The sequence below is a fragment of the Patagioenas fasciata genome, chromosome 4 (assembly GCF_037038585.1).
Source record: "Patagioenas fasciata isolate bPatFas1 chromosome 4, bPatFas1.hap1, whole genome shotgun sequence".
Taxonomy (NCBI): Eukaryota; Metazoa; Chordata; class Aves; order Columbiformes; family Columbidae; genus Patagioenas; species Patagioenas fasciata.
The window spans coordinates 66,752,785-66,778,309 of record NC_092523.1 but is presented as its reverse complement, the minus strand read 5'-3'; the positions used below and the strand labels follow the sequence as shown (position 1 = coordinate 66,778,309).

Here is a 25,525-nt window from a genome sequence, read left to right as displayed (position 1 = left end):
TCCCAGAGAGTTTTTTGAAAAGTACTTGGTCATTAAGCCTATTGTACGGTTTTTACGTCATATCACTTAAATATATGCATTTTCTGGTAGTCTCATAAGCATTTTAGTTGTGCATCTGACTTGTATATGGGAAGTTGTTGAACTGTCCTGAATTGCTTTGTGATTTTTTTCTTCTTCCACCTGTGACGATTCAAAACCTAAATTCAATAAGATATGAAGTAAAACAGAACAGTCTTCTCTTCCAGTTGGGATATTTTTGTCTTTGAGCTGCTGATGGCTGAGTGATTTTATATATTTGTTTGGTAGCAGAACGTGGTCATCTGAAGTCATATGAAGATGATAGAAGGTTTTTCTGTTTTAAGTAAATGACACAGAACTAGTAATAGGATGACAAAATAGCTATCCTAGTGTGTCTTTAAGTTAGTAAACTGAGTAGGGGCTGCAGTATGGTAGGAAATAGCATGGTAGCTGCAATAGTATTTTATTTGGGGAGGGCAAAAACTAAATAATTGAGGAGTTTGGTTTTTTTTGTTTTTTTGGTTTTTTTTCCAAAGTTCTGTTGGGCAACTACATAGAAAATCGTGAGAAAACTAATTTTCCTATATCAAACCTGTGTTTAAAGGTGTTAACTTCTAAAGCCAGTGTCTGTATGAAAGCTATCTCTGTATCTAAGTGAACATTATCTAAAAACTTTTTAATCTCTGCTCTTCTGTGCAGGTCTTAGCTACTACTTTTGACCCTTTCTTAGGTGGCAGGAATTTTGATGAGGCTTTGGTAGACTACTTCTCTGAAGAATTTAGGACAAAATACAAACTGAATGTAAAAGAGAATCCCCGAGCACTGCTACGATTGTATCAGGAATGTGAAAAACTAAAGAAGCTTATGAGTGCAAATGCTTCTGACCTTCCACTCAATATTGAGTGCTTCATGAATGACCTTGATGTCTCCAGTAAGATGAACAGGTACTGTGCATCATTGTCACTGCAGTGCAGTGAGGTGGGGTCTCTGTGCTGTCCTGTGACATGAAACGCTTTCCCTGTTCTGCAGAGCTCAGTTCGAGCAGTTGTGTGCTGCCCTGCTGGCCAGAGTGGAGCCTCCTCTGAGAGCAGCCATGGAGCAAGCTAGTAAGTAGGAGCTAATTTAGGTATTATTTTCGGTTCAAGAAAGTAACTAGTAATTCAGTTATCCTAGATCTCTTTAATGATTATCTTTTTAATATATTTTTGTATTTATTAGAATTGCAAAGCTAAGTACTGAAAAGTTAAATGTAAGTTCCATTCATATGCTTGTCATATATGCATGATCCCATTCCTGCCTCATTTAGTGCACCTGTCACTTTGCAACCCTGATTTATTGACCCTCATTCACCCTGCATAATGGAAAAGGTTGGCCCTATGAAAGACTATTTAAAAAAATAAATGTAAACCAACCAAACCAAAAGCATGATGGGAAAAACTATTATTCTTTACTGCAACTGTCTGGCCAGCCTGTTCCATATGTGATACATACATGTCCTCACTGACCTGAGAATTTGGCAGTATATCCTTAAAATAAATTATCTGAAGCATGTGCAAATAACAATTTTTTTTTTTTTTTTTTTGCCTAATGTAATATAAAGGAGAGAATTAGACTTTGCCAGGAAAAGGTTTTAGCCCTAATTACAGCATCTTCAACTAAAAGAAAGAGAAAACTTCTGCTTACCTTGTGTCTTGGCTAGATAACTAAACCAGGAAGTAAGAAACTGAATAATTGCTGGGCAGAACTGTTTAAGGACTGACAGTTGTATCTTGAATCCAGAATTAAAAAGTTACCCTGCGAGCACAGTCTAATATTAGTGTTTTTAGTTAAGGGGTTTGCTTTTCTTTATTGGCAAACAAAAGTAAACTAAACATAAAATGAAGTATTTTTGGGATTCATTTTGTTCTTGTTTGTGAGGAGTGAGGCGTTGTCCAGTAGTGCGGTGCTACCAAAGAAAACCCAGTTGCACACACTTGAGTTTACACGTATCAGAGAGGGGATGCACATGGACAGTACATTTCAGAGAACAGCTGTCCTGGCTTCTGCATTTTCCAGGACTACGTAACTAGAAAACTTGGTAGCCTACAGGAGGGACAGAGATTTTGAATAGGGCGCATCGTGACAAAGCTGATTTTAAGGATCATGTCGGCTATTGAATATATTCAGTGCTTGTCTCTGTCTAGATAATAAGGGAACTCTGTTGTTGTTGTCCAAAGACAGCTTTGCTATCTTGATGGTAACTGAAGGCCATGCACTCTCTCTTCTAGAACTTCAGCGTGAAGATATCTACAGTATAGAAATAGTAGGTGGGGCTACTAGAATTCCAGCAGTGAAGGAACAGATCTCTAACTTTTTCTGTAAAGAAATAAGCACCACACTAAATGCTGATGAAGCTGTTGCAAGAGGCTGTGCCTTGCAGGTATAGTTATTGAAATTAAACTTCAGTATTGCTTATTTAACTTCATGTACTAATGAAATACAACTAACTGAAAACAAAAGGTACTATAGCTGAAACAAGATGTAGAGTCTCACTTGTTCTTTCACCAGTTGGTGACAGTGATGATGTCAGAAACGATTGTATTTCATCTGGTAATTTGCCACTGAGTTATCTTAGAAGGATGGTCTTGTGAGAGGCCTGTTAAATTTGGTAAACCGCATAGCACTGTTCCACTTCTGTGGAATCATTTGGAAGCTTTGCTGGCTGCCTTTACTGACAATCACTAGGGAAGTAGCATCTGTTATTACCTTAATTAAGTCCTTCAGTTCAATTAACTTTCTACAAAGCATGGGAACTTTCTCTTAAAGTTCTGCAGTAAGCAAGACCTCTGTGTGACTTAAAGGAATTGTAACCTTTTTGCCCTAAAGTATTTATTATTGTACTTGTTATTTGTTTGACTACATGGATATAACGAAATTTCATTTTTTGCTTTCTAGTGTGCAATTCTTTCCCCGGCTTTTAAAGTGCGTGAATTTTCCATCACAGATGTTGTTCCTTATTCTGTAACATTACGATGGAAATCATCTTATGAAGAAGGAACAGGGTAAGTTGTATGGTGCCTGATAAAAAGTGTCTGTTTGTATGTGTATGTAAAGAAAAATGTTAAGCTATGGGAAAGACCAGGTCTCAGACTTCGAAGCTGTCACCCACTCCAACAGTTCTAATTTTTTTGCATTATACCTCTTGATTTCCGATTACTGCTTAATTGGAAATATGTTTAAAAAATGTTTGTGTGAAGTTGCTTTTTTTCTTCTTAAGTGTGATATGGGATCTGTATTCTGGCTTTGAGGCGTGTAGGCCTGCAACCTGGAACTCTTGTCGTAAACAGAATTCGACTAGTTTACTTAGCTGCTTGGTTAGCACAGCTGCTGACCATTAGCATACCTTGATTTTGATTATCTGTTATGTTCAGTGGTTTAATCTTTGTTAATATTTTACTGCTTTAGGGAATGTGAAGTCTTCAGTAAGAACCACGCTGCTCCATTCTCAAAAGTAATTACTTTTCACAAGAAAGAGCCTTTTGACCTAGAAGCTTATTATACCCAACCACATGAAGTGCCTTATCCTGATTCCAGAATAGGTAAGAACATGTGAATAAAAGCTTTATACCTTACTCCTCTTGACTATGGCAACAGTGGTTCTCTTTTTTTTTTTTTAAGATGTTACTTCTGTATTTCCAAGATCATAGGAAAGACAAGGTTCTTTAGAAAGGCTCCACACGATCTTGGTTTAGGTGTCTTTTGGCAGTTACTAGCAATTTTTTCTTCTTTGTATCAGTCTTCATTTTAAAAAAGGCGGTACAAAGATTTTAGTGCTGTATTGTCTGGTTCTTTCAACCTCTCTAAAATGTGGCAGCCTAGATTTTTCAAAGAGATTTGATCAAAGGAGCTGTTAGCACTAGACAGTTTCCTGGTATTTGTCTGTATTTTTCTGTTAATCTAAGAACATACAGAATAGACATATCCTGAATGTAAGCGTCTGTAGGAGTCTAACGTATTAGATGGTATGAATAAGTTTCCTGGTAGCTAATATTACCTTACTTGCAGTTACTAGAGACGCTGAGAAGTCGACTAGTTTACGGTTTCGTTTATTGATTTAGGAATTTGATATAAACTTGGCACTACCCAATTAGCTGTCTATGGAAGGAGTCTGTCATCTTTAGGGATAAAAGGAACCATTTGAGATGAATCGCAGAGCAATTCTCTAGTGTGATAATTAGAGAGGCAACAGAACACCTAATAAAGTGTTACCTTGGTTTTTTTGTGTTTTTTTAATGAAACACAGATAAAGCAAAACCATCTTGTTAATTACCAGTTCACTGATGATAATTGGGGAACCAGATTTTAGGTTATCTAGCTGCAGCTTATGCTGTAGAAATGACAGCTAAGGAGGAAGTTTCCAGAGATTTGACTTAAATTGTATAAAGTTACTATTGAAATTAACACCCTTCAAGGAATGTATTTTATTTGTTGTTTTCTTCTTTCACTATTTTTGGAACAACTATTAAAACCCTCTTTGTTTTTTCAAGGGCGTTTCACTATTCAAAATGTTGGTCCCCAACACGATGGTGACAATTCCAAAGTGAAGGTTAAAGTGCGTGTCAATATTCACGGCCTTTTCAGTGTGGCTAATGCCTCTATAATAGAGAAGCAGCACATAGAGGGAGAGCACAATGACACACCTATGGACACTGAATCATCAAGCAAGAACCAAGGCAGAGATGATGAGCTGGTATGTGAACTTGTAAATATCTACACCCCTTGTAATTCTGAGAAGAGAGCCAATAATTGGAGATTAAATCATAGTGTATAGCTTTTTACACTTACTTCTCCACCCTTAAATTATTTCTAGTTATGTAACACACTTCTTCATGTCTGTTTATTATTAAAGTACTGGTGACATGTGGCACTGAGGAAAAAACCTACAAAAACAGATTCTAAGAAAAAAAAGGTTTTTTTCGTTGTTTTTTAGCATCTCTACTAGTCTTAGTATTATCTAGTGTTGCTATTAGTATCAAATGGCAACAATATTTAATGAGAACTGTTGACAAATAATTCTAAAGGTTTGGTTTTCCTCAAGTACTACATTTTCATGGAGCCAAAACTCCATGGTATTTCTTTGTTTCATAAACATTCTTTCACTAAGAGATTTCTTGATCTGCTTCAGTGCTGGTAATTATTACAAACTGGCTTGTAAGTCCATAGGGGAGAATTACTGGAAATAAATGTGCAGCAGCCTTGTCATTAATACTGAGAAGTGAACATTTTTTATTTCCTTATGTCACTGTTGGCCAGTGTATTAAAGTACTACAGATCCTTAGTGCTGGCTCACAGTATTCTACCCATCAATTCTCTCATTCTAGCGTGAGGAGGATCAGCTTTCTTGATGGTGCCCTGTGTACCAGACGTAGATTTGCTGAGAGTAGTGAGGTGCAGCAGCTCCATTTGATACTGTGGAGTTGAGGGCTGGGTCCCAGGGAGCACTTTGCAGCCAGGAACAGCACACCAGCAGTGGCTTTGGCAACCTTTCCTTTTTTACTTGTGTCCTTCTGGAGCTTGGAATTTTGGTTATGTTGCAGCCCACAGAGGAGAGACATGATAGTGTAGATGTCTGAGACTGCAAACTGCTCAGCAGGGTGACCAGTTCCATAGGCTGTTGGACATACTGAGGCGGGGTTTCCTTAGGGAGTAAGGCTGGACAGACTGCAAACACTCTGAAGCTTTATTTAGAGGAAGAAGTGAATGCATTTCTTGTCATTATCTCTTAAAATCTGTCCTTAGCAGCTTTCCCCACTTCAGTTGAATATACTACAGGAACTAGAGCAAATACACAGCATTGCATAATTGATATAAACAACTCTGTAAATATTATGCTGCTTTCCAGGAATTTGAGTGTTTGAAATGCCAAAAATGATGCAGTTCCTTGTGGACTGGTGCTCTGCATCTGGTAGTGGTACACAAGTGAAAAGTGGTTAAAAGTGACATATTTGGCAGCTAGTGTAATAAGTGTACTGCATGTGGAGGTTACTAAGACTAATACACTGTGTTTGGTACCAAAGTAACCACTTCCATGCTCAGGCTTTCATTTTATCAGGCTTCCATTCATCTAACACGTCTTCTGTTTTGCAATGGTGCTTGTCAGCAATTACCTTTCATTATTGAGGATGATACTGTCGACTCGGAGGAGGAGGTTTGTGGTGTATATATGTAGTATTTCCCCCTCTAGCTTTTTTGTGTAGGCAAAAGAGTTGCTTCCAGTTGTTGCATTTTCTGTGTGAACAGTAAGAACAGTAAATGGGGATGTTTGGGTTTTTCTACTCTGAAGTGCCAAAACTTAAACTTAGTAAAAGTAGCCTTCTTGTTTTCAAGTTTTATTTTTAAAAACTTGCCAGATCAATTAACATAGCTGAACTGCATATGTACCTGTGCTAGAGTTTGAAATCCCTAAATACATTTTCTTGTACTTTGCAGAGCTAACAGTAAATTATTTTACATGCACATATAGTTTTTTAATCCACGAATCTTAATTCCTTGTAATAGCAGTCATCTTAGACCTTTCAGACCTCAGCTATAGCTCGTTGTTTATTGATGCTCTGGACAAGGAAATATTAGAATCATTCTGAAAACTTCAGATGTACACATTACTATGTTATTAAAAGCTTTTTGCAATGATAACAGGGAATTGTGTTTCTTAAACCGAATCAAGCAATCAGCACTAGTAATTAGTGATGTCTTTAAGATCCTTACATTTAGAATAAGGCATAGGTGAACTACAGATAAATAAAAGTGAAACCCCCTTAATTTCAGGGGGCAGGGAGGTAAGACAGTTGGTAGTGTGCTCCAAGAGGCTACTGCAGAAACTAATTTTCATGGTCTTATGAGACAGGTGTAGGTAACAAATAACAATGACTAAATTACTTCTGCTTTGGATTACAAACTTTAAAGTTTAGGTGTAAAATGGTATGAGGTCAAAGTTCTGGCTGTTCCATAGAGAAAGTATTGTTGTTGCCTGTGTTGTTGGTGGTCTGTTTCTAGAATGCTCTTTGCATACGTTAGGTATGTATTTATTTCTAATGGAAAATGGAATATTTGCGGTGCTTAGTGTAATTCTGTACAGGGGACAGACTGCAACATCACAATTACTTCAAGGGGGACAGGCAGAATAGAATTTCCATTTAATTTGAGAAAGCTATAAATGAATGTAGTATATCAAAATAGCTGTTTAAACATGGTGAATCAAAAATCCTTAAGATTGATTCTTAACTCCACATATATTATCTGTGAGGTACTGTGATGAGTGTCAGTCTTAAATTTCATGGCAAACCTATGTATTCAGTTATGTAACTCTCTTTCTAGGATAAAATGCAGGTTGATCAAGATGAAGGTATTCAGAAAAGTCAAGCTGAACAACAGAACCAAGCAGAGGAGGAAACTGAAAATGCAGGAACCGAAACAAAAGTTTGTATTCAGTATTGATACAGAAATGTAACGCTGCTTCCCTTAGACATTTTTGGCCCAGTACTCTCAAAGTTATTTATCTTCCTAGTTGCAATACATGAGACTGTATTTGGAGGAGTACAGCCCTATTGCAGTGGTTAAGTTAGGAATTCTACCTTAGCATTTTCATTACCAACATAGTATACTATGATTAAGACTTTGAAGTAAGTTTCTGTTATTTAACACAATTTTATACCGAAGATGGAATCTAGGGAAACTTGAAAACATTATGAAGAAGAATATGCAGTGTCTTTGTCTTTTGAACAAGTTTTCTCAATAGCTCTTCACATTATGTTTAAAGAAATTAAATTTCACCTGTTTGGTTCCTAATTAAGGTAGTGGTGATTCTGAATAGCAGAGGAATAATTTGTTTCTTTATTTACATATGGTTAATTTGTAGCTGCCTTGCTAGTTTCATTTGTCTCTCGTTTTTGTAGTAATACTCTTGAAAGTTTCTTGATAGTGTACATCTCTTTATAGGCTGCTTTTGGAGACAAGCAGGATCCTCCAGCCCAACCAAAGGCTAAAACAAAAGTTAAGAGTATTGATCTACCTATACAAGCAAGCCTCTATAGACAACTGGGACAAGATCTTATCAATTGCTATGTAGAAAATGAGGTAAGCAGCATAAATAGATGACCACTCAAATTAATGTCACTGTAAATAATTATCTAGAAAATATTTGCAACCATAAACTTACCGTCTAATTTAGGATTTCTTGGGGGTTTGTTTTGGTTGGGGTTTGTTTTGGTTGGGGTTTGTTTTGGTTGGGGTTTGTTTTGGTTGGGGTTTGTTTTGGTGAGGTGAATCTTATTTCACTAGACTTAACTACCCACATCTCATGACTTTGACCTATCAGTCAGTTTTAGCTGAAATATCAGTTCCTTTCTTAGTCAGGAAGTGCCCAGGACTGCCAGTCAGGGCTGCACAGTGTGTTACAGGAATGCCAGTTGTTATTGACTGACCTGAGCCTGGTCTGGAGTAGCAGTTGCCACATCTTTTGGTGCTTCACAAAAGTTGTGTCCTTAGTTACATCACATTTTTGCCCTTCAAGTCCTACATCAGCAGGGAAGTACTATAATATGTGGAAAACCTGCTGAAAGGCAGGTTCGTTTCTGAACTTAGTATGTATTATATCTGTGAAGATCCTACCGGCATAAGCTTCTCTGTGAAAGATGGTCAGTCTGAAAAATAGGAAACAATACTCGTAGGGCAGAATGATTCCGAGTGACTTCCAAACCAGAGTCAAGACTTGTCTTCTAGTCCTGTCTAACCTGATCAGATCATAATTGATACCTGATTGATTTACATCAAAGCACTTGCCAAACAGCTTCAAATATGAACTCATTTTTCCCCCCATTCCAGTTCTGCCTGCAGTGAAGATAATTTTAATAAGTAACTGTGAATTAGCAGGCTTCTGCAGAGTTCTGTGATACAGTTTCAAGGTAGTAATGCCCAAGTTCGACACTTGAAATGCTTTTAGTCTTAAAAAAGCTTTTCTCCACCCCAGGGGAAGATGATGATGCAAGACAAGCTTGAGAAAGAAAGAAATGATGCTAAGAATGCTGTTGAAGAATATGTGTATGACTTCAGAGACAAACTGTGTGGAGTTTTCGAGAAATTCATCACTGAAGAAGTAAGACTGGGCTATGTGTTTTAGCTGCTGGTATAAATTCCTTTGTAAAAGTTTTGAGTGTGGGTTATGTGGAGGTGGCAGGGGTCTCTTGGGCTTGTTTAGGAATATGAAATGGATTGGCTTCACAGAAGTGAAGTTCAAACTACACTTACACCTGGCATTTGACATGCAAGAATGCAGAGTTCTGTATTGTCTAAGAAGCTTCTCAGTGGCGAGGAAAGAGTCCAGATACGGATATAAAAGAAAAATCCTGTGGTGGGAGTAGGAAGATGGGACAGATCACCATGAGCCTCTAAATGGCATGAGCAGGCGAGAACAAAACGAAAATTAGCAGAAGTGGAGTACCGGTAGTGCTGTGTCTTACTGTCTAATTTCATTAACTTAGAAACATGATTTGTTTCCTCCTTAAAAGTATTTTGATCTCAGCATGCTGTTGAAGTCCAAGTAAAGGTGATGAATAAAGCTGCACACTGTGCTTTTGCAACAGCAGTATTGAAAGAACACTTGTCCTATCATCATTTCTCTGTAGCAGCCATCTAAATAAAGTGGCTGGTTTACAGTCATTGAGTAGTTGAAACAACAGATGTCCAGCAGCAGTTTTAAGGTCTGGTCTCTGGATTACCAGGTCATCAACCCAGCAACTCACTACAGATGCCTTTCCAGTATAAACTCAAGGGTATGAGGCTGCCTTTCTCATACCAATTTCAAAATAATCTCTTATATGAGTTTAGGAGATAGAGAAGATATTTATTTCTGAATAACTAAAGGTAAAATCTTTGTTTATAGCAAATAGTCAAAATAATTCTAACTTCAACTGTATATATTGTTATCCAAATTTGTCTCTTCTTCCATCCTGCTATCAGAGAACCTGAGAAGCAAAACTTTCCATGTAAAGATAATATACAAAAATGTTATTAAGAGATGCATATGCTTTCTTATAAAATTAATTCTGAAGCTATGTAACTCTCATAAAATTCACGGGCAAACCAGATTAGTAGGGCTCTCCTGCCTCGTTCTGTAAAATCTTGGCTTTGAAGTCTATTAATTACCATTTTCCTTCACTATCGCTTTGAATGTTTCAAACTGACTATAAACAGTCCTTTTTGAGTAGGGGGGTTTCTTCCTGTGTTGGGGAAGAAGTCTCATTTGTCATGTTCTCTGCGCAAGTAGAGTGTATCCCTAACTTACTTCACAGGATTCAAACAAGCTGACCTTGATGTTGGAGGACACAGAAAACTGGCTTTATGAAGATGGAGAGGACCAGCCAAAACAAGTATACATGGATAAGCTTCAGGAATTAAGAGTAAGGCTTTCAGTTACTTTCTAGAAAAATCATGCGTGTGTTTGGAGGTGGGGATGTTTATATATGTATACATGGCTAAAGGAGGCAAGGCTGGTTTAATGAGGGCTGTATATGTGCATACGCAGATGTGAGGTTTTTTTAATCAATTAACTTTTAAGTATGGGCATCCAGATTGTATCTTGATGTGGTTTAGTTATGAAATGAACGTAGTATTTAGAACTAGAAATACAGTTTGCTTTAATGTCAGTTGTGCTCCTAATTTGAAAACAGTCAAAATTAGACTAGACTGTCACGAGTGACAGTAAAATTAATTGATGTGGGAATTTTCTGTCAGTCTTGTTACAGTCTGAAAGAGGCTGTTGAGTAGTTTGTGACTGCTTTCTCAGGTATTCAGAATTACACTCCAGAATAGTGCTCTGGTTTTCCCATTTTCAGTGGTGTTCTATTATCTGTATCATAAAACTGAATTTTTGGTCTAATGATAAGGGCTGAAGAGTGTTTTAACAGCACATTCCACTGTATCATGATTAGGAATGATAAACCCTAAAATAAGTAATCTCATGGAAAGATGTGAATTCTGATGAATGACTAGCTACTTGGGTAGTCATAAGTTTTGAGTACATATCTAGTTCTCAGGCTCCAGCTGTTTTTCTCTCAGGTCAGGGCAGGGGATAACTAATGGAGACAGCAGTGTCAATTCTGGCAACTGCTGTCTTGCCTGGATACCAGTAGTCAAGAGGAGGAGAAAATGGACAATGGATAAAAGGAAAGTTTTCAGGTGACCTACTTTAAACCATCCGTGTAAATCCTGTCCTGTTTCTCTTCTGAGTGCATGGTTCCAAACGCTCTTTTTGCTGAAAATAATGGCAAAATGCTAAGCCTCACACAGGCAGAGCACTATTCCTGTGTTTAAACTTCAGGGGGTTTTTTTGTTGTTGTTGCACTAAAGAAAAATGCAGAGATTAAGTTCTTGAATGAGCAGGAAAAGGAGTGATAGGCAGCTTCCCTTCCAATGCCACATTTTATTCTTAGATTAGACCAAAGTAAACTTGCATTTTGTCAAGATCTTTGTGCTTATCTTTCCAGAAATTTGGACAGCCTATTCAGGAAAGATACATGGAACATGAAGAGAGACCAAAAGTTTTAAATGAATTGGGAAAGAAGATCCAGCTCCTTATGAAAGCAGTAGAAGCATACAAAAATAAGGTAGAAGGAAATTATTTAGGGAATGAACTATTAAGGGTGTTTTGATTTTGGTTTAGAGTGTTTTTTGTGTTTAAAAATAAATCCTATAGGATTCTCCGTTAAGCTGTTTTCAAATGCCTGTTGTGCTTCTGCTCCTGAGAACTTCTAAAACTGTTCGGGATTGCAAGTAAAAATGTTTTTTTCATGAGAACCTAAATTAATCCTGGATACTTTTTTTATGATGACCTATACCACTTGAAATGGCTATCTCAAGTTACAGCTGTTACCATTGTTCCTGTGACTTCCTATTTGTTGGGGTTACTTACTCAAACTACAGTAAATCTCAGGTGTTTTTTTTTCTTGCAACTTCATTCCTAACCTATGCTTCAGCAGTGGGCACTTAAGATCAAAATTTCACATGTCTAAAAACAATGTCCTGTCTTGTTCTACATTCTCCATACTAAATGCTTCTTAAAATATTTCTGGTGGGTTGTAGCAATGTTATCCTATTTATGTGTCCATGAGATTCCTAATTGAGTGAGAAGCAAATATTAATTGATGATATAAATATCTTTCTCTGTAGGATGAAAAATATGATCACCTAGATCCTGCTGAGATGGAAAAAGTTGAAAAATATGTTACTGAGGCTATGAATTGGTTGAACAGCAAAATGAATGCTCAGAATAAACTAAGTCTAACTCAGGATCCAGTTGTCAAAGTGGCAGAAATACTGACAAAATCTAAGGTAAAGAAAAAAGTACATGTTCCATTCTATTTAGTTTTTCTTTAACAGGATTTGGGGGTTTTCTTTAACAAGATTTTGAGTTCTGTATTGAGATAGAACATATTAGACCTGCAGAGTGTTCAGGCTATGTGAAGATCCATACAGAGGGATCGAGAGTTTTATCAGTGTTCATTTTTGGCTCCTGAGCCCCTGAATATCCCTTTTTAAAATACCCTGAGTTACAGCACCAGGCTTGCTAGAAAATGGATTACTGTGTAGGCTTTTAACAGATTGGAAAGCTCTTTAGCTAATACAAGGTTATATTTTACATTTCTAGACTTGACAGAATTGAAAAGTCAAGGCCTTGAAGATTAAATTCTAGGTCATTATGAACCTGAAACAAATTTGAGACATTCTAGTTTAATGTGACTACTGTGCCACCAAATGAACTTGTTCTCTCCCTTCTGTTACAACTAGGAATTGGATAGCTTCTGTAATCCTATTATATACAAGCCCAAACCGAAGATAGAACCTCCCAATGATGGGCAGGCAAAGGCTAGCGGGGAACACAATGGACCAGTGAATGGACAGAGTGGTACTGAAACAAAACCTGAACCAGCGAAGGACAATTCTCAGCAGACCAAACCACCCGGAGAAATGGAAGTGGACTAAATCTTGCATTTCTTATCCTTAATTAAAATAGTGCAAGTAACCACAGGGTCCATTCTTTTTGTCTCAGATGTTCAGTTATTCTTAGCCAACCTTCTGTCATTTGTTGCTGAGTAGTTTTGAAAGTGTTTTATATCAAGTACACCTCCGATGTTCATTTCCACTGATGCTGCTTATGTGGAGCTTTAGCCAAATGTAGATTGTATACGTCAGTTTAAGCTTTCCCAATATATTTTATATCAAACATACAGAATTGATATATAAATGGCAACAATCTACCTTATTTAAAGCTTTTATTGTGGATAAACCTCAGCTCCTTTATTCAGGAAAGGATACTGTATTGCACTACTGATGCTCAAGTGTAGATCTAATTGCATCTTTATTTTGGAAAAATATTGGAATTGAAGTGGCAAAACTTGTCACTTGAAGCACTGACCTTTTCTAGTTATTGTATTGTTATAATTTAAATATTGAAATAGGTTAGTTGGCATACTAGTCCATCTTGATGTACCATGAGAATTGTACTGTCTTTTTCATATAAACTGAATAATACAAGCTTAAACAATTTTTAGATTCCCATACCACTAACAATCTTAGTTACAGAATGCTAGCATAATGGCTCTGCCAAGTGCTGAGATTAAGTGAACAGTCTCAGTGCACACTGCTGTACATAACGTACTGTGCTTATAGGATGATGCTAATGATCATAGTATGGAGCGGTAGGATGTACAAGGACTGTTGCGTACTTTCCCTTGAAAATGTCTTGGTGCACATATTACTATTTCCACTTCTTTAGTTTCGAATGAAATCTACATCATTGTCATGTGCTGCAGAGGAAAAACAACAAACTGCTTTGTGAGCTGGATATTGGCACCCTGATTTTTCAGGTTGCTTAAATGTTGTTTCTTACAAACTTGAAAGAAATACAGAGAGCTTACTTAAGCCTTGGTACTCTGCATGTAAACCTTTTGGTCAAGGATCTAAACAAAAGAACTTACAAAACAAACTGGATATTATTATCCCAAAGACAGAATCTACTTGATGAACTTGCATAGCTTACCAATTAATCTTTGGTCATTTACTTGATCTAATGAAAGTGTCTGTAACGTATTACACAGTTGAGTCACTATCTTCTTTGATGCATCTTAGACATTGTCACAGTCCAGTGTATGTTCATATTTTCTGAATGCTTCTGTCAGTCACGAAGGTACTGTAGCACTTGCCAGAGCAAGTCACTCTTCTTTTGACTTGAAACAACTCTTCTACTACCAGAGTAGGCTACTCTTGACCTAAGAAACCACTTTTCGTATAGTTAGCATAAGAGACTGAGATTAGTTGCAGTGTACCTCTTCAGTGACTTGAGCTCCATTGTAGAAATGCATTTAGGTGTTCAGATGTTAATCGGGCATTCCTGCAGCAGTTTTCCTGTAGCAGCTTGGTGCTGTTGTAAACAAGTGAAGGGTCATGCTCTTGTTTGTCTCTGACAGCCATTTTATTTCCAACCATGCCCTTCATGTTCTACCACTCTTCATGCTACAGAGAAATTCTGTGACCCAAGCTGTAGTTGATAGAGGTGAAATGTACTTGCACATCTTCACATGAAAAGGAAGCAGCATTTACAGCTGTATACAAACTAGCTCAAGTGCTAGAACTGCATCTTCATGACCGACATCAAGTGATGGAGATGCACGTACTTCATTTTGCTCTGCTGTTCCTCCTTTATACAACCAATTGTGGATGGTTCACATCTTGAGTTTACATATTCAAAGCCCTTTAACAAAAACTGAGTGACCTTGAAGAGAGCTGCAGCTACTCGGCAACCTCAGTCTTGAATTCTGCTCCTGTAGCCACGCATCTTTGGTATGGAGGGGGTGACTGCACTTCCAGTGTCAGTTGTCCTGAGCCGAAGTTGGGACAGGACTGAACTAGCTCTGGTCCCATAGACTTTAACATCATTAATATCTTAAATGGCTTTACCACAGCAATGTAATGAGTAGCATCTTTAAGTATCGGCTTCCTAAAACCCATCTACGTGTTACTTTGTGTGTTAGACTTCTGATACCTGGCAGAAGAGCTCAAACACTTACACTCCAGTGTAAGCTTGTCAATAGCTAAAAGGTCATGTGTAAGAACAGAAAGCCTTCTGCTTATCATCATCAAATGTTCAATATTACATTACAAATGTTTCAGGCTATTATGCATAAAGGCTGGAGTAATTCTACAGCAGCTTAATATAGCAAGTGTAAAGGCAGATATGGTTAAGACAAGCAATTGTAGTAAGGTTTTCTTACTAGAATAGGGTGGGTTTTTTTTGCTGTGCATCTGCTCTGTCTCTAGATCCCTGGTGAAGAGAAATGCTGTCCGAAGACTGCAGACAGAAGCTGGTTGCTGATAGCACACTGCTTGTTAAGAAACCCATTTGGAGGGCAAAACTGTTCTTTCTGTAGTGAGCTTCACGTGAATGTGTGAGTGTATGACTTCAGATGTCCTCTTCGTAACAGAAAACAGATTACATTTTACCAGGACACAGATTAAAGGTTCTCAAGTACTTACATAAACTATGCAAAACTTGAAGATGAGGTTTTGTGTGTTGGACTCAAGCGAGTTATCCCTGACAGCACCAGAATGGGCATCTTGCAACATAAGTTTTGCTAAGGAACCAACAGTAGTATGCTACTATGCATCTGGTATATTTTTAAAAGCAGGTATTCATTGCTAACACTTTCTGTCAGACTTTCTGTTGAGGGCAAGATACAGTTCTCATGTTTGAAAATGTTTCCTCCATCTCACAGAAAAAGAAAACAGGAAGCCATGCTATCTTTGTAAAGGCAGTAGAGTTGTGGGGTGGTGGTTTGTGGTTGTGTTCTTTTTTTAAGTCTTGTTAATCACAGTCTACAACTTTTACATAAAAAGTTCACTTACAAAACCGCATAAATACTTGTATTTTACCAGTAACACCTTTCTTCTTCCCTTTAAAGACCACGGACGTTTTCCCTCCTGTTTTGACCATTAATGAACTTGCTCAAGAAATGGCTTTCAAATCAGTTTGCTTTACTGAACCAAGTTGGTGCTAGCTGCTTTACAACAGATTCATGGCTTCTTTTCCACATCTTTTATTACACTGGTTAATATTCAGGATTTTCTTTGAACTTCATTTGGATTTTTTAACAATCCCTTGAAGTTAAACTTCTATACTCCTCTTTCTTTCAACTGACAAGGGAGCTAGATGATAAAATAACAGCTGCTTACCTTGTTTGGTCTGAATTTGAATGAAGAATCCTCTCTCTCCTTTGCTTCTGGCAGTGTCCCTCTTTCCCTGTTTAAATATTGCCTTCGGGGCATGCTTGCAAAACTTAGAGTAGGCAGTTGGATCCTGAGATCCTGAATCCTCCAAGCTGTTTAAGTGAAGCACCTGACTAGTGTTACCATACCGGCTTCACAGGACAATTTGGCAGAATGAGGGAGAAGGTGCCCTTGTCTGTTGGGTATGGCTGCCCACTCAGGGAGCTGCTGTGTTGCTGCTGAAGCAGACAGGCCTGCAGTTGTGGAGGCTTGTGGGCAGTCAGGGGGTATGGCTGCTGCAGTGGCCACTATGAAGTGTTTTATTCTCCTGCTTTAAAGTGAAATTTGTTAATCTAAAGCATCCACTCTGTCTGTTGGTAAGTTTCCTTTTTATCTCCAGCATTGGAAAGTATTTCATATATTTCTGAGTCATTTCAGTGTGCTGAACTCCAGTCTCTGGTATAGATTCTTCCTGTTACTGTTCTCAAATACTCTGTATTTCAGTGGGATTTTTCACTGTCAGGATTAGGTATAATTTCAGGAAACGGGCAAGGAACTGGCAGGAAACTTCTTCTTAAGTATTGTCATTATTGTGAGAACTTTACAGTTGTAACAAACATTGGAATCTTTGCATTTATCAAGGCTCTGGTTGTCCATGCCTTTCAGTTAACCAACAGTAGCTTCCAAAAAATTGAAACCATTTTACAAATATGCTGCATTTGCTGGCTCAAAGCACCTAGCCAGCTGCCATAAGAAAACAAGTTCAATTCATTTCCCACAGGTAAGTTTCAGCATGAACCTTATTCCTCAAAACAGGGTTCTCATTTGTGTGTTACCACTGTAGTACTTCAATATGCTGACTTCTGTGAGCCCTTCTAAACTGAGGCCCAGATGCCCACACTTTGTTGTGGCTCAGTATAGTGGCTACATGCACTAAAGGTGCTTACATCAGCATTTTCATTAACTGGATGGAGGAATATTATGTTGTCTCTTAGAATTTTTTTGTTATGCTGTTTTCTCGCCTTTCAGGCACCCGGAGACAGAAATGCTCTGTCAAAAGCCGTAGTAAAAAACATGTTGCTTAACAAAAGGCAGTTAATACCTTGTAAATTTTCATTTCAACTCCCAAGATAACACTTGGGGTATAAATACAAACTGTTAGTAGGATAGAGAAAGTCTGTGCTAGCTAACTCTTAGCTCAAGTCTTAATTTTCCACAGTTGAAATTTGAAGATTTCGGTCACCTATTACATACACATGTAAATAGCCAGTGCAAACAACTTCATGTGACTACCAGCCCTGTGGGATACTAAAACAGGAATGTGTTCATGTGACTTAACCGATACAGTTATTAAACCCTGTTTTCCATCTTCCTGGTCAGAAGTAAATATATCAAGCAATGAAAAGCAGGAATCACTGCAATGTGATCTATGATGAGTCATTTTAAACAAAAAGCAATTAAGAGCTATACCTACCAGCCATCTCGACAAAGTGCTGAAATGGTTAAATTAATCTAATAGAAAAGGTGGTATTCCCTGAATGTTGCATAGTTGGAAGAGTTTGTTTACATAGTCTAAACATATCTCCACAGGATGGGGGGAGGGAAGAGATGGGAGTGTTAGAATTCAAAGCAGTGTTTTAAGTATGCAAAATGTTTACTATGTATGTAAATGGGATTCTTACTAGTGACAGACCATGTGCATATTGACAATACTTCAATTTATTTTTGAATGGCAATATGGATTGTCAAGGTTGTGTATAATTATAATAAATATATAAGCTGCTACTTGAACCATAAATGACCAGGCAAGACCTCATTTTTTCTTAAAAGAAGCTTTGTCTGAAGTCATGGCTTAAGACAATGTATGGTTTGCCCAAAAGACCACAGGTAAGAAACAGACATTTCTGGTGGCTCACCCTACTCTGCTGGCTTAGGTGTGGTTTCTCTCAGACTTCACTCTGTCCCAGTCAGCTGCAGACTCTTGTCCTGCCAAACCCCACCAGATAAGTTACCTAGAAATACCGTGACTGCACTCCAGCATACCACTGCTTTCCCTCTGGGGAACTGTGCTCATTTTCACATCTGCAATCACATTTGTGCCATTGGATAAGCATGAATTGCCAAATTTCAAGTAATTAATCTCCCATGAATGATGTAGTGCAACATAAAAACAAGTTCAAAGCATAGTCTTCCTGCATCTTGAACTGCTTAGGAAAAGTGATGGCTTCAGGCGTTGTTGGTTCTCTGAGAAGATTCTGAAGCACAGCAGTGAAGCAGCAGTCCATGGGCTTACTCCAGGAGTTCTTTTATGTCCCAGCAGTGCAGTGGGAATTCCTTCATGTCTCACCAATATGCAAGGACTGTAGAATATCTGCATAACTTATATAAATGGATCAAAACACAATGTGACTCAACATGTTTATATCCATCTTCCTCAATACATTGAAAAGCTTCATGAAGTCTGCATTTTTTCCGGGCTTTGCATATGTGGATCTCGATAATGTCTAATAAAGTATTTCAGTGATATCATTCATTTCACAGACAAGGTTTGGGAACCAGGGGTAGGGAAAGGTCCTTCCTTAAAAAAACCCAACATGTATACATGCATTGACTTAAAAATAATGTCATCTTTTGCAGACCCCCTGCCCCTGGGGCATCTGACACCACCAGCGCTGCACAGATCTGCAAATATTTACAGAGAATCTCACAATATAGGATAAATAGCAATATGGTGCTTCTGGCTAAAGAAATCACTCCTTAAGAATGAGGGGGGTGTGTGTGTATATATATATGATCTGAATTCAACTCCATGTGCTTAACAAGTCAGTACTGGGGAAAATACCATCTTTAACCTACTTTGCCATCTGAGCATCTCAGACCACTCAATTAGCTGGTTTACACTCCAGTATGCATCAGCTGTGCAAGGATGCTCACAATCAAGGGAAGTGTTCCACTGTTATACTGCAACAGAGGAAAATAAACTATTCTAACAAAATCAGGTAAACATAAAAAGAAGTTTAAGGTAATCAGCTGAAATTCTGAAGGAATTCCAAGGAACAGCCATGATGTCACACTAATGATACTGGCATCAAAATATTGAAATACATTGTGAAGAAGTGAATTTCAAATTTCATCTGAAAAATAGCTTATCTGGCACTGTAATATCCTAACGCTATCTCAAGGAGCTGACTTGATGGGGCTTCAGGGAGAAAAGAGCTGCCTACAGAATAAAACTAATTTATTCCCAGAGATGCACGTTTGTCACAGAGCTTCTGAAACAAGGTCCCAGTGATCATTACCGTGACTCCAAGTAAATATTAACCTTTACTTCTCAGATTAACTCTGTCTTGCCTTCTTTATTCTCCCTAGAAATACCGGTGTGCCCTTCCTTTGATAAGAAATTAATTGCATCTTCAGTAGTGTTGAAGCACTTTGAGTCACAAAGAAGAAAACAGTGTTTTCTATAGCAAGTACAACATTTTTAAACTACTAGTCAAGTGTATTTTACTTTCATATTTGCCCAGAAAATATTCTCATCCTTATAGATTCAAGAAGGAGACAGCTAGTGGAAGGTAAGTCAGCAGAGAAAGAAAATAATCCATTATTTGTTAGACACAATTAAAAGCTCCCCAAAACATCACTAAACAGATGCAAGAGTTCTGAAAATGCTGGTTTTTCTCTCATACATATTTTTTGCTGCAGCACTGAACTTGGCTAACTCTTCAGTAGAAACATATTCTCAGCTGAGACGTGAACAGCACAGGGGGGTCCCTACCATGTACCCTGACACTACCTTTCCCAATCCTCCATTGCTCCTGCTGGTACTAGTGGGCTGATCCTTTGTTGAGGAAGCTTTCAAATATACTGCATCCTTGATTATGCTCTTCCAATCCATTTAAATGACCTTAGCCGATATCATTACCCAAGGGATCCAGCTTCTTTGCTAATTCAGCTGCTTGCCTGCTAACTAAGCACTAGTTACAAACACAAATTTACAAAAGTAGCTTCAAAGGGAGTCAATCAAAATTTCTGACATAATACCCTAGGGAAATAATTAATAGATTTTCATTTAAACTGGTTATTGGCTCTAGGCAGAAAAATCTGTCCTTTGGTTTTAAGTTTGTATCACTTTACAAGGCCGAACATCACCCATAAGGGGACACAATGCAAGTGCTAACCCAGAAGTATCTGCACTGATTTGAAACCCCTTCATCTCTGTGGTGATGTTATTTTCACTTTGGTGTGAGGAATTGTTTTCACTGATGTAAGCAAGGTTTGTGAAGATTCTGTTATGAATTTAATGACAATTCTAGAGTCTTCTTCAGAAACAGGTCAAATACTGAGACCACCCTTTCTCACAGAATTTAACTTGCAAGTTTCCTCTATTAGGAACTATCACTGAACGATCACAAGTGCTGTACAATCAAATGAATGACAGAAAGTGTGTCTGGAAGTAAATTTTAGAGGTTATTTAGTGCACCTAAGTGCATCAAGACAAAAATAAAAATGGTATACTTGTCCTAAAAAATGTCTGTTCTGCTTTTCTTGAAAATGACAGACTTCATCATCTCAAGGTACACTTTGTTACAGTGAGAATATATTTGCTGGTTCACAGAGAATACACCGGAAAAAAAATAAAACAACCAAAAGCTTTTAAAGATGTTTTCTTGCTAAATGGATTTTACAGCTATTGTAAGGGATGGAGCATTAGCTATTGCTGTCAACAGTCAGAAGGAGCTATACAGCCCCCAGCTCTGCTATGATTTCCAGTCTATGAACAAGTGTTCTTTTTGGCAAGCCTATGTAGTCCAAGTTCTACAGGGAAAAATACTTGGTATGTATATGCAAAACACTGAGTACTGTTGGATCTTGCTCTGTTCTTTACTGTTGTACAGTTAAAGAACAGAAATGTTTCATTTTCAAAAGATAGGCATAGAAGGCACGTGATTGCCATTGAGAAGTTCAGTGTTAGGAAAGAACAGGGTAGCACAACTATACTGTAAATCACAACTAATAATTGCTTTTGCAATTGTCTTTGCTCTCTAGCAATGACACAAAGATCCTTCCATAGTCATTCCATCTATCACCTACTGGTATCCACTGATGTACAGAGTTATAAAGAAGTTATAAACAAATGTAGTCAAGAGTAGGGAAGTCCCACATGCAACTCCCAAATGCAGAAGACTAACACATAGAGAGGCTGACTGAGAACACACACTGAACTTGCAGAGAAGACAATAAAAAAACCTCTTTTCACAGTGATTCATGTCCTGCTCAAGAACACAGCACAATCTGGTACCATGTTCCAAACAGCAACAAATACAGCAGACACAACCAAGGCAGTGGTTAAATTAGCAAAACATCCCAATGACCTAATTGTTTCCATAACAATATAGGCATGATGTCAGCCTGGCTCTAGTGGCAAATCCGTGATTAATCACATGCTTGGTATCTACAGAGACGGGACTCAACTGTATCACACAGTCACAAATACAGAAACACCATTAAGATGTACAAAAGGTATGAGAGGAAAAAAGTTTATGCTGGCATAAACAGTGAAATTCCAGAGAGTAATCTCACTGGACTACCAGAGGCTGGCATTGTAGTCCAACACAATTAGAAAAACCAGAATATCCACCTGGCTTTGACAGTATTTATATAAGCAATATACTATTCCTGTAACACAGACTTAAGGACATTGCTACAGGGCCACCCTCAATAGGAGGGTTCAAAGTTGGAATATCCATAAAAAATGTATTAGTCATTGACACAAAGCCTTACGACATACCAAGGATTTTACTCAAATCAGAGTATATTTAATTGCTAGTATTTCAGAAACAATTGTTCTTTGTGCAAACTATTTTTTTCTTTCACTTACATTACAAATAACTCCACCCACATTCCTCAGTTAAGGATGAAACATGCTGTCAGTTTTACGGATGAGCAAATTGAATCACATGGCTGACAAGTTGGACTTGTTTCTTAATGATATGGATTTAAATTTTAAAAATCCTTCTCTGAAATGAATGGATTTTCATCAGCAGAAAAGTACGGTAGGTGAGAGAATGAATAACCTTTTAATTGTATTTTTTTTGTTGATCAACATGGCAGTGGCAGGGTAGTTACAGGATGAAGTTTCAAGTTTTTCTTCTGTCTGAAACAGCCATTCCCTCTGCAGAACTCATCATCAGACAGACAAACGAGAATCACAGCCTTTTCCTGTGAGACGTAAAGTGTCACAAATTACACGGGTCGCAAGATCTTTGTTCAACTCCCAGTCTCTCACAACGCATACATTCTGACCTCTAAATTCACATATTTCCTTTGAGCATGAACACTTTAGAGAGAAATGTCATTCTCCTGAGCAGCTGCACGCAGGATCTGAAGTGGAAAAAGGTTTTTTGTTGTGTTGTTGGTTTTGGGGGTTTGTTTTTTTGTTGTGTTGGTTTGGTTTTTTTGTGTTTTTTGGGGTGGGTTTTGTTTGTTTTTTTAAAAAAAAGCTTGGGCCATTGACAGGAAAACCAGATTGTACTGCGCTGCAGCAACACTATTGTTTTGTCAGCCTTAAGCAATAAAGTATCATGGGTATAAACATGCCATGGAAAGTTCTCAAGGAAAACCAGTCTGGTATCTTAATGGTAGCAAAGAATATCAGGGAGGAGAACTAAGAGCTCAATAATTAAAGCCGAGCATAGGCTTTTGTTTAAGAAAGGAGTTTCAAAGGTAAGTCTACATACTGCTTCTTGTACCTTCCAACTTCAGTCACATTGTAAGGATATCCCTGTCAGTTTTAAACTGCCTTGTTCAAGTACTAGTTCAGCCACATGAGCACAAAGCTCAACACAGGCTTATTAGTCCTGAAACACAGGCCCAACCTCAGGCTTTACTAAAAACTAGGCACCTGTTGTTGTCAGAGAAGTGGCACACAGGCAAAGCCATTCGGTCAAAGTATTCTTGAGACAGAACACACAGGAAATAAACCAACCTGACAGTATGTGACTTTTACTGAGGAAAAAATATTTTTCTTATTTTCCCTTCTATTCATTATAAGTAAGGCTGTTTACTGTTGAGCTGGAAATGTCACAGAAGAAATGCAACTTCACAGTTTTTGAAAATTTTAAACCGCAACCTGGGAATCAAATGGAACCTTTGTACAAAGCTATTCAACTTCTCTAACTGCAGTAGAACTATAGCTGTTTATGTTCAGAGTTGAATATAGTTGACTACAGTTTCTGCCCTCAGAAAGCACTGTCCTGTGTTTGCTTCAGAGGAGTTGCATAGTCTACGTAGGCACTTCCAATATATTTTCAGTCAAGATGGTGGAAAATAACCACATGCATTTAGTTAGTGATCAGTTGTATTGCTAGAACTGACAGTAATCTTACTCTCTTTTTTTGCTAAGCCACTCTTATTTTAGAGAAAGCTGAGGATGTTACAGCTGGGCAAGCCTCTGCAGTTACATGAATGTCAGAGGTTCTTTAAAATACAGTGATGGTCACTTCAGATCATTTGTTCACTCAGAGAACTTCTATGCTTCATGTCCAAGAAGGTAATACTTGATGGTTCAGTGGATGATCATGGAAGTTCATAGTACAAATAAATACACCTAATAATGCTATGCTGCATCTGACAGGCACATATGTTTCCTCCTACAATTTAATTAACTTTACTGCCAGCATGAAGGATAAAGACCGGTAAATCCATTTGTTCTCTTTTGACAAATGAGCAAAATAAATAGTACATCCTACAAAGGCATATTCACTTTTTTTACCCATTATATCTACACTCATAAGATAAGGGTTTTTAAATTTTAAAAGACTGCTCAGCTATAAACACTCCATTTTTTATCAAAAGCATTGCTTACTCTGATCCTGTCTTCTTGTCTGAAGGCATTAAAGTGCAGTTTGAAATCCATTGTTTTCTATTCGGTGATCTTTTTGCATTCTATGGAACAGGTGCAAACTTCATCTGCTTACAGTAAGCTCAGTGTACAGGTAAGTGCAAAGATCTGAGTTCTGAAAACATATAAGGAAAAACGCTAATTAGAAAAAGTATTAAAATACGATATAAGACAGTAGTTGCTCTCTTGACTGCTCCATAATTCCATATGGCTTGGAAACATCATTATCAAAGGAATTGTACGTAAGGGAACAGTCTACCTTTGCAAATAAAACTAGCTGTCAACTCTGGCAGTTACACCCCCTGCTGGCAATGGAATATTCAACAGGGAAGACCAAAGAAACCTCTAGAGAACATCTAAATAAATGAATGTGTTAGGCAGTGTATCTGGAGGGGGGGAGAAATGGTATTGCATTGGGCAAAGATAAAAACAGACCAGTGAATCCTCAGATACCACACCACAGCGAGCGTATGCTTCAGCTAACATGTATCTGTGGAGTTGAATCTCCAGTGTACGGAATCACTCAGCTGCCAGAGAACATGGAAAGAAACACAAGATTAAAAGGTTTACAGAGCTGAAGACAAACAGCTAAAATTCCACCTGTGTATGAACTGGACACTAGTGTCACCTTTGGATACTGTGAGGCTCAAGATAGAAAGAAATAGTAGACTGAGCCCCTTATATGAATAAAATGCATTTGCAATAAATTGATACTACAGGATTACTCTCAACGCATTTTGGCAGGCTGAATTAAGCATAGATAAAGTCTGAGGTGGAATGCCCCTTTTGTAAGCCAAAATTTAAGAGATTTTTGGTTTGATTAGGTTTTTTTTTTTCAAAATGATCTTCTGAGTAATAGGAGAACACTAAATTTTTCGGAGAGTTTGTAACTTACAAAACAAAATAAATTTACAAACACTGAAGGCGTGGATAACAACCATAAGGAATAGGTCATATGCTCCTAATCCAGCACAGTCAGAGCCAAAGTTTCTAATGAGATTTGCTCCAAATGTCAGCATAATCAAGATACAGAGGTTTTGTTCTCACAAGTTTTGGCATGGTGTCTTTTAAGATAAAGCATGTAAGTAGCAAGAGATTTTTATGCTCATGTGTAAGATTCATTTATTGCAATTAAGAAGCACAATGTGAAGACTGCAGACCACTGTAAACAGCAAACATCCAGCAAGCATGTTTCAAAATTAATGATCAAACTGTTGAAATGCCAGAGTGAAACAAGCAACCAGTAATGAATTGTTACTGACAGAAACATTGCCTTTCCCCACTCAAATTTTCATCAGACAGATGATTCTAAAT

At 37.8% G+C, this 25,525-nt stretch overlaps 1 protein-coding gene across 2 annotated transcripts in view; it reads left to right on the top strand.

Annotated features, from left to right (window-relative positions):
• HSPA4L (heat shock protein family A (Hsp70) member 4 like) overlaps nt 1-18,109 on the top strand; it is a 29,261-nt gene extending 11,152 nt beyond the window's left edge. Inside the window, exons 7-19 of one of the 2 annotated variants that reach the window (XM_065836252.2) lie at nt 718-962; nt 1,048-1,124; nt 2,286-2,437; nt 2,953-3,059; nt 3,463-3,596; nt 4,545-4,747; nt 7,372-7,473; nt 7,993-8,130; nt 9,023-9,148; nt 10,344-10,451; nt 11,538-11,657; nt 12,220-12,381; nt 12,838-18,109. In XM_065836252.2, coding sequence (XP_065692324.1) covers nt 718-962; nt 1,048-1,124; nt 2,286-2,437; nt 2,953-3,059; nt 3,463-3,596; nt 4,545-4,747; nt 7,372-7,473; nt 7,993-8,130; nt 9,023-9,148; nt 10,344-10,451; nt 11,538-11,657; nt 12,220-12,381; nt 12,838-13,032 — 1,869 coding nt within the window. In that variant the 3' untranslated portion in view covers nt 13,033-18,109. The remainder of the gene's footprint in view (nt 1-717; nt 963-1,047; nt 1,125-2,285; nt 2,438-2,952; nt 3,060-3,462; nt 3,597-4,544; nt 4,748-7,371; nt 7,474-7,992; nt 8,131-9,022; nt 9,149-10,343; nt 10,452-11,537; nt 11,658-12,219; nt 12,382-12,837) is intronic. The other variant, XM_071808073.1, reaches the window with a different exon arrangement.
• The last annotated feature ends 7,416 nt before the right edge of the window (nt 18,110-25,525 follow it).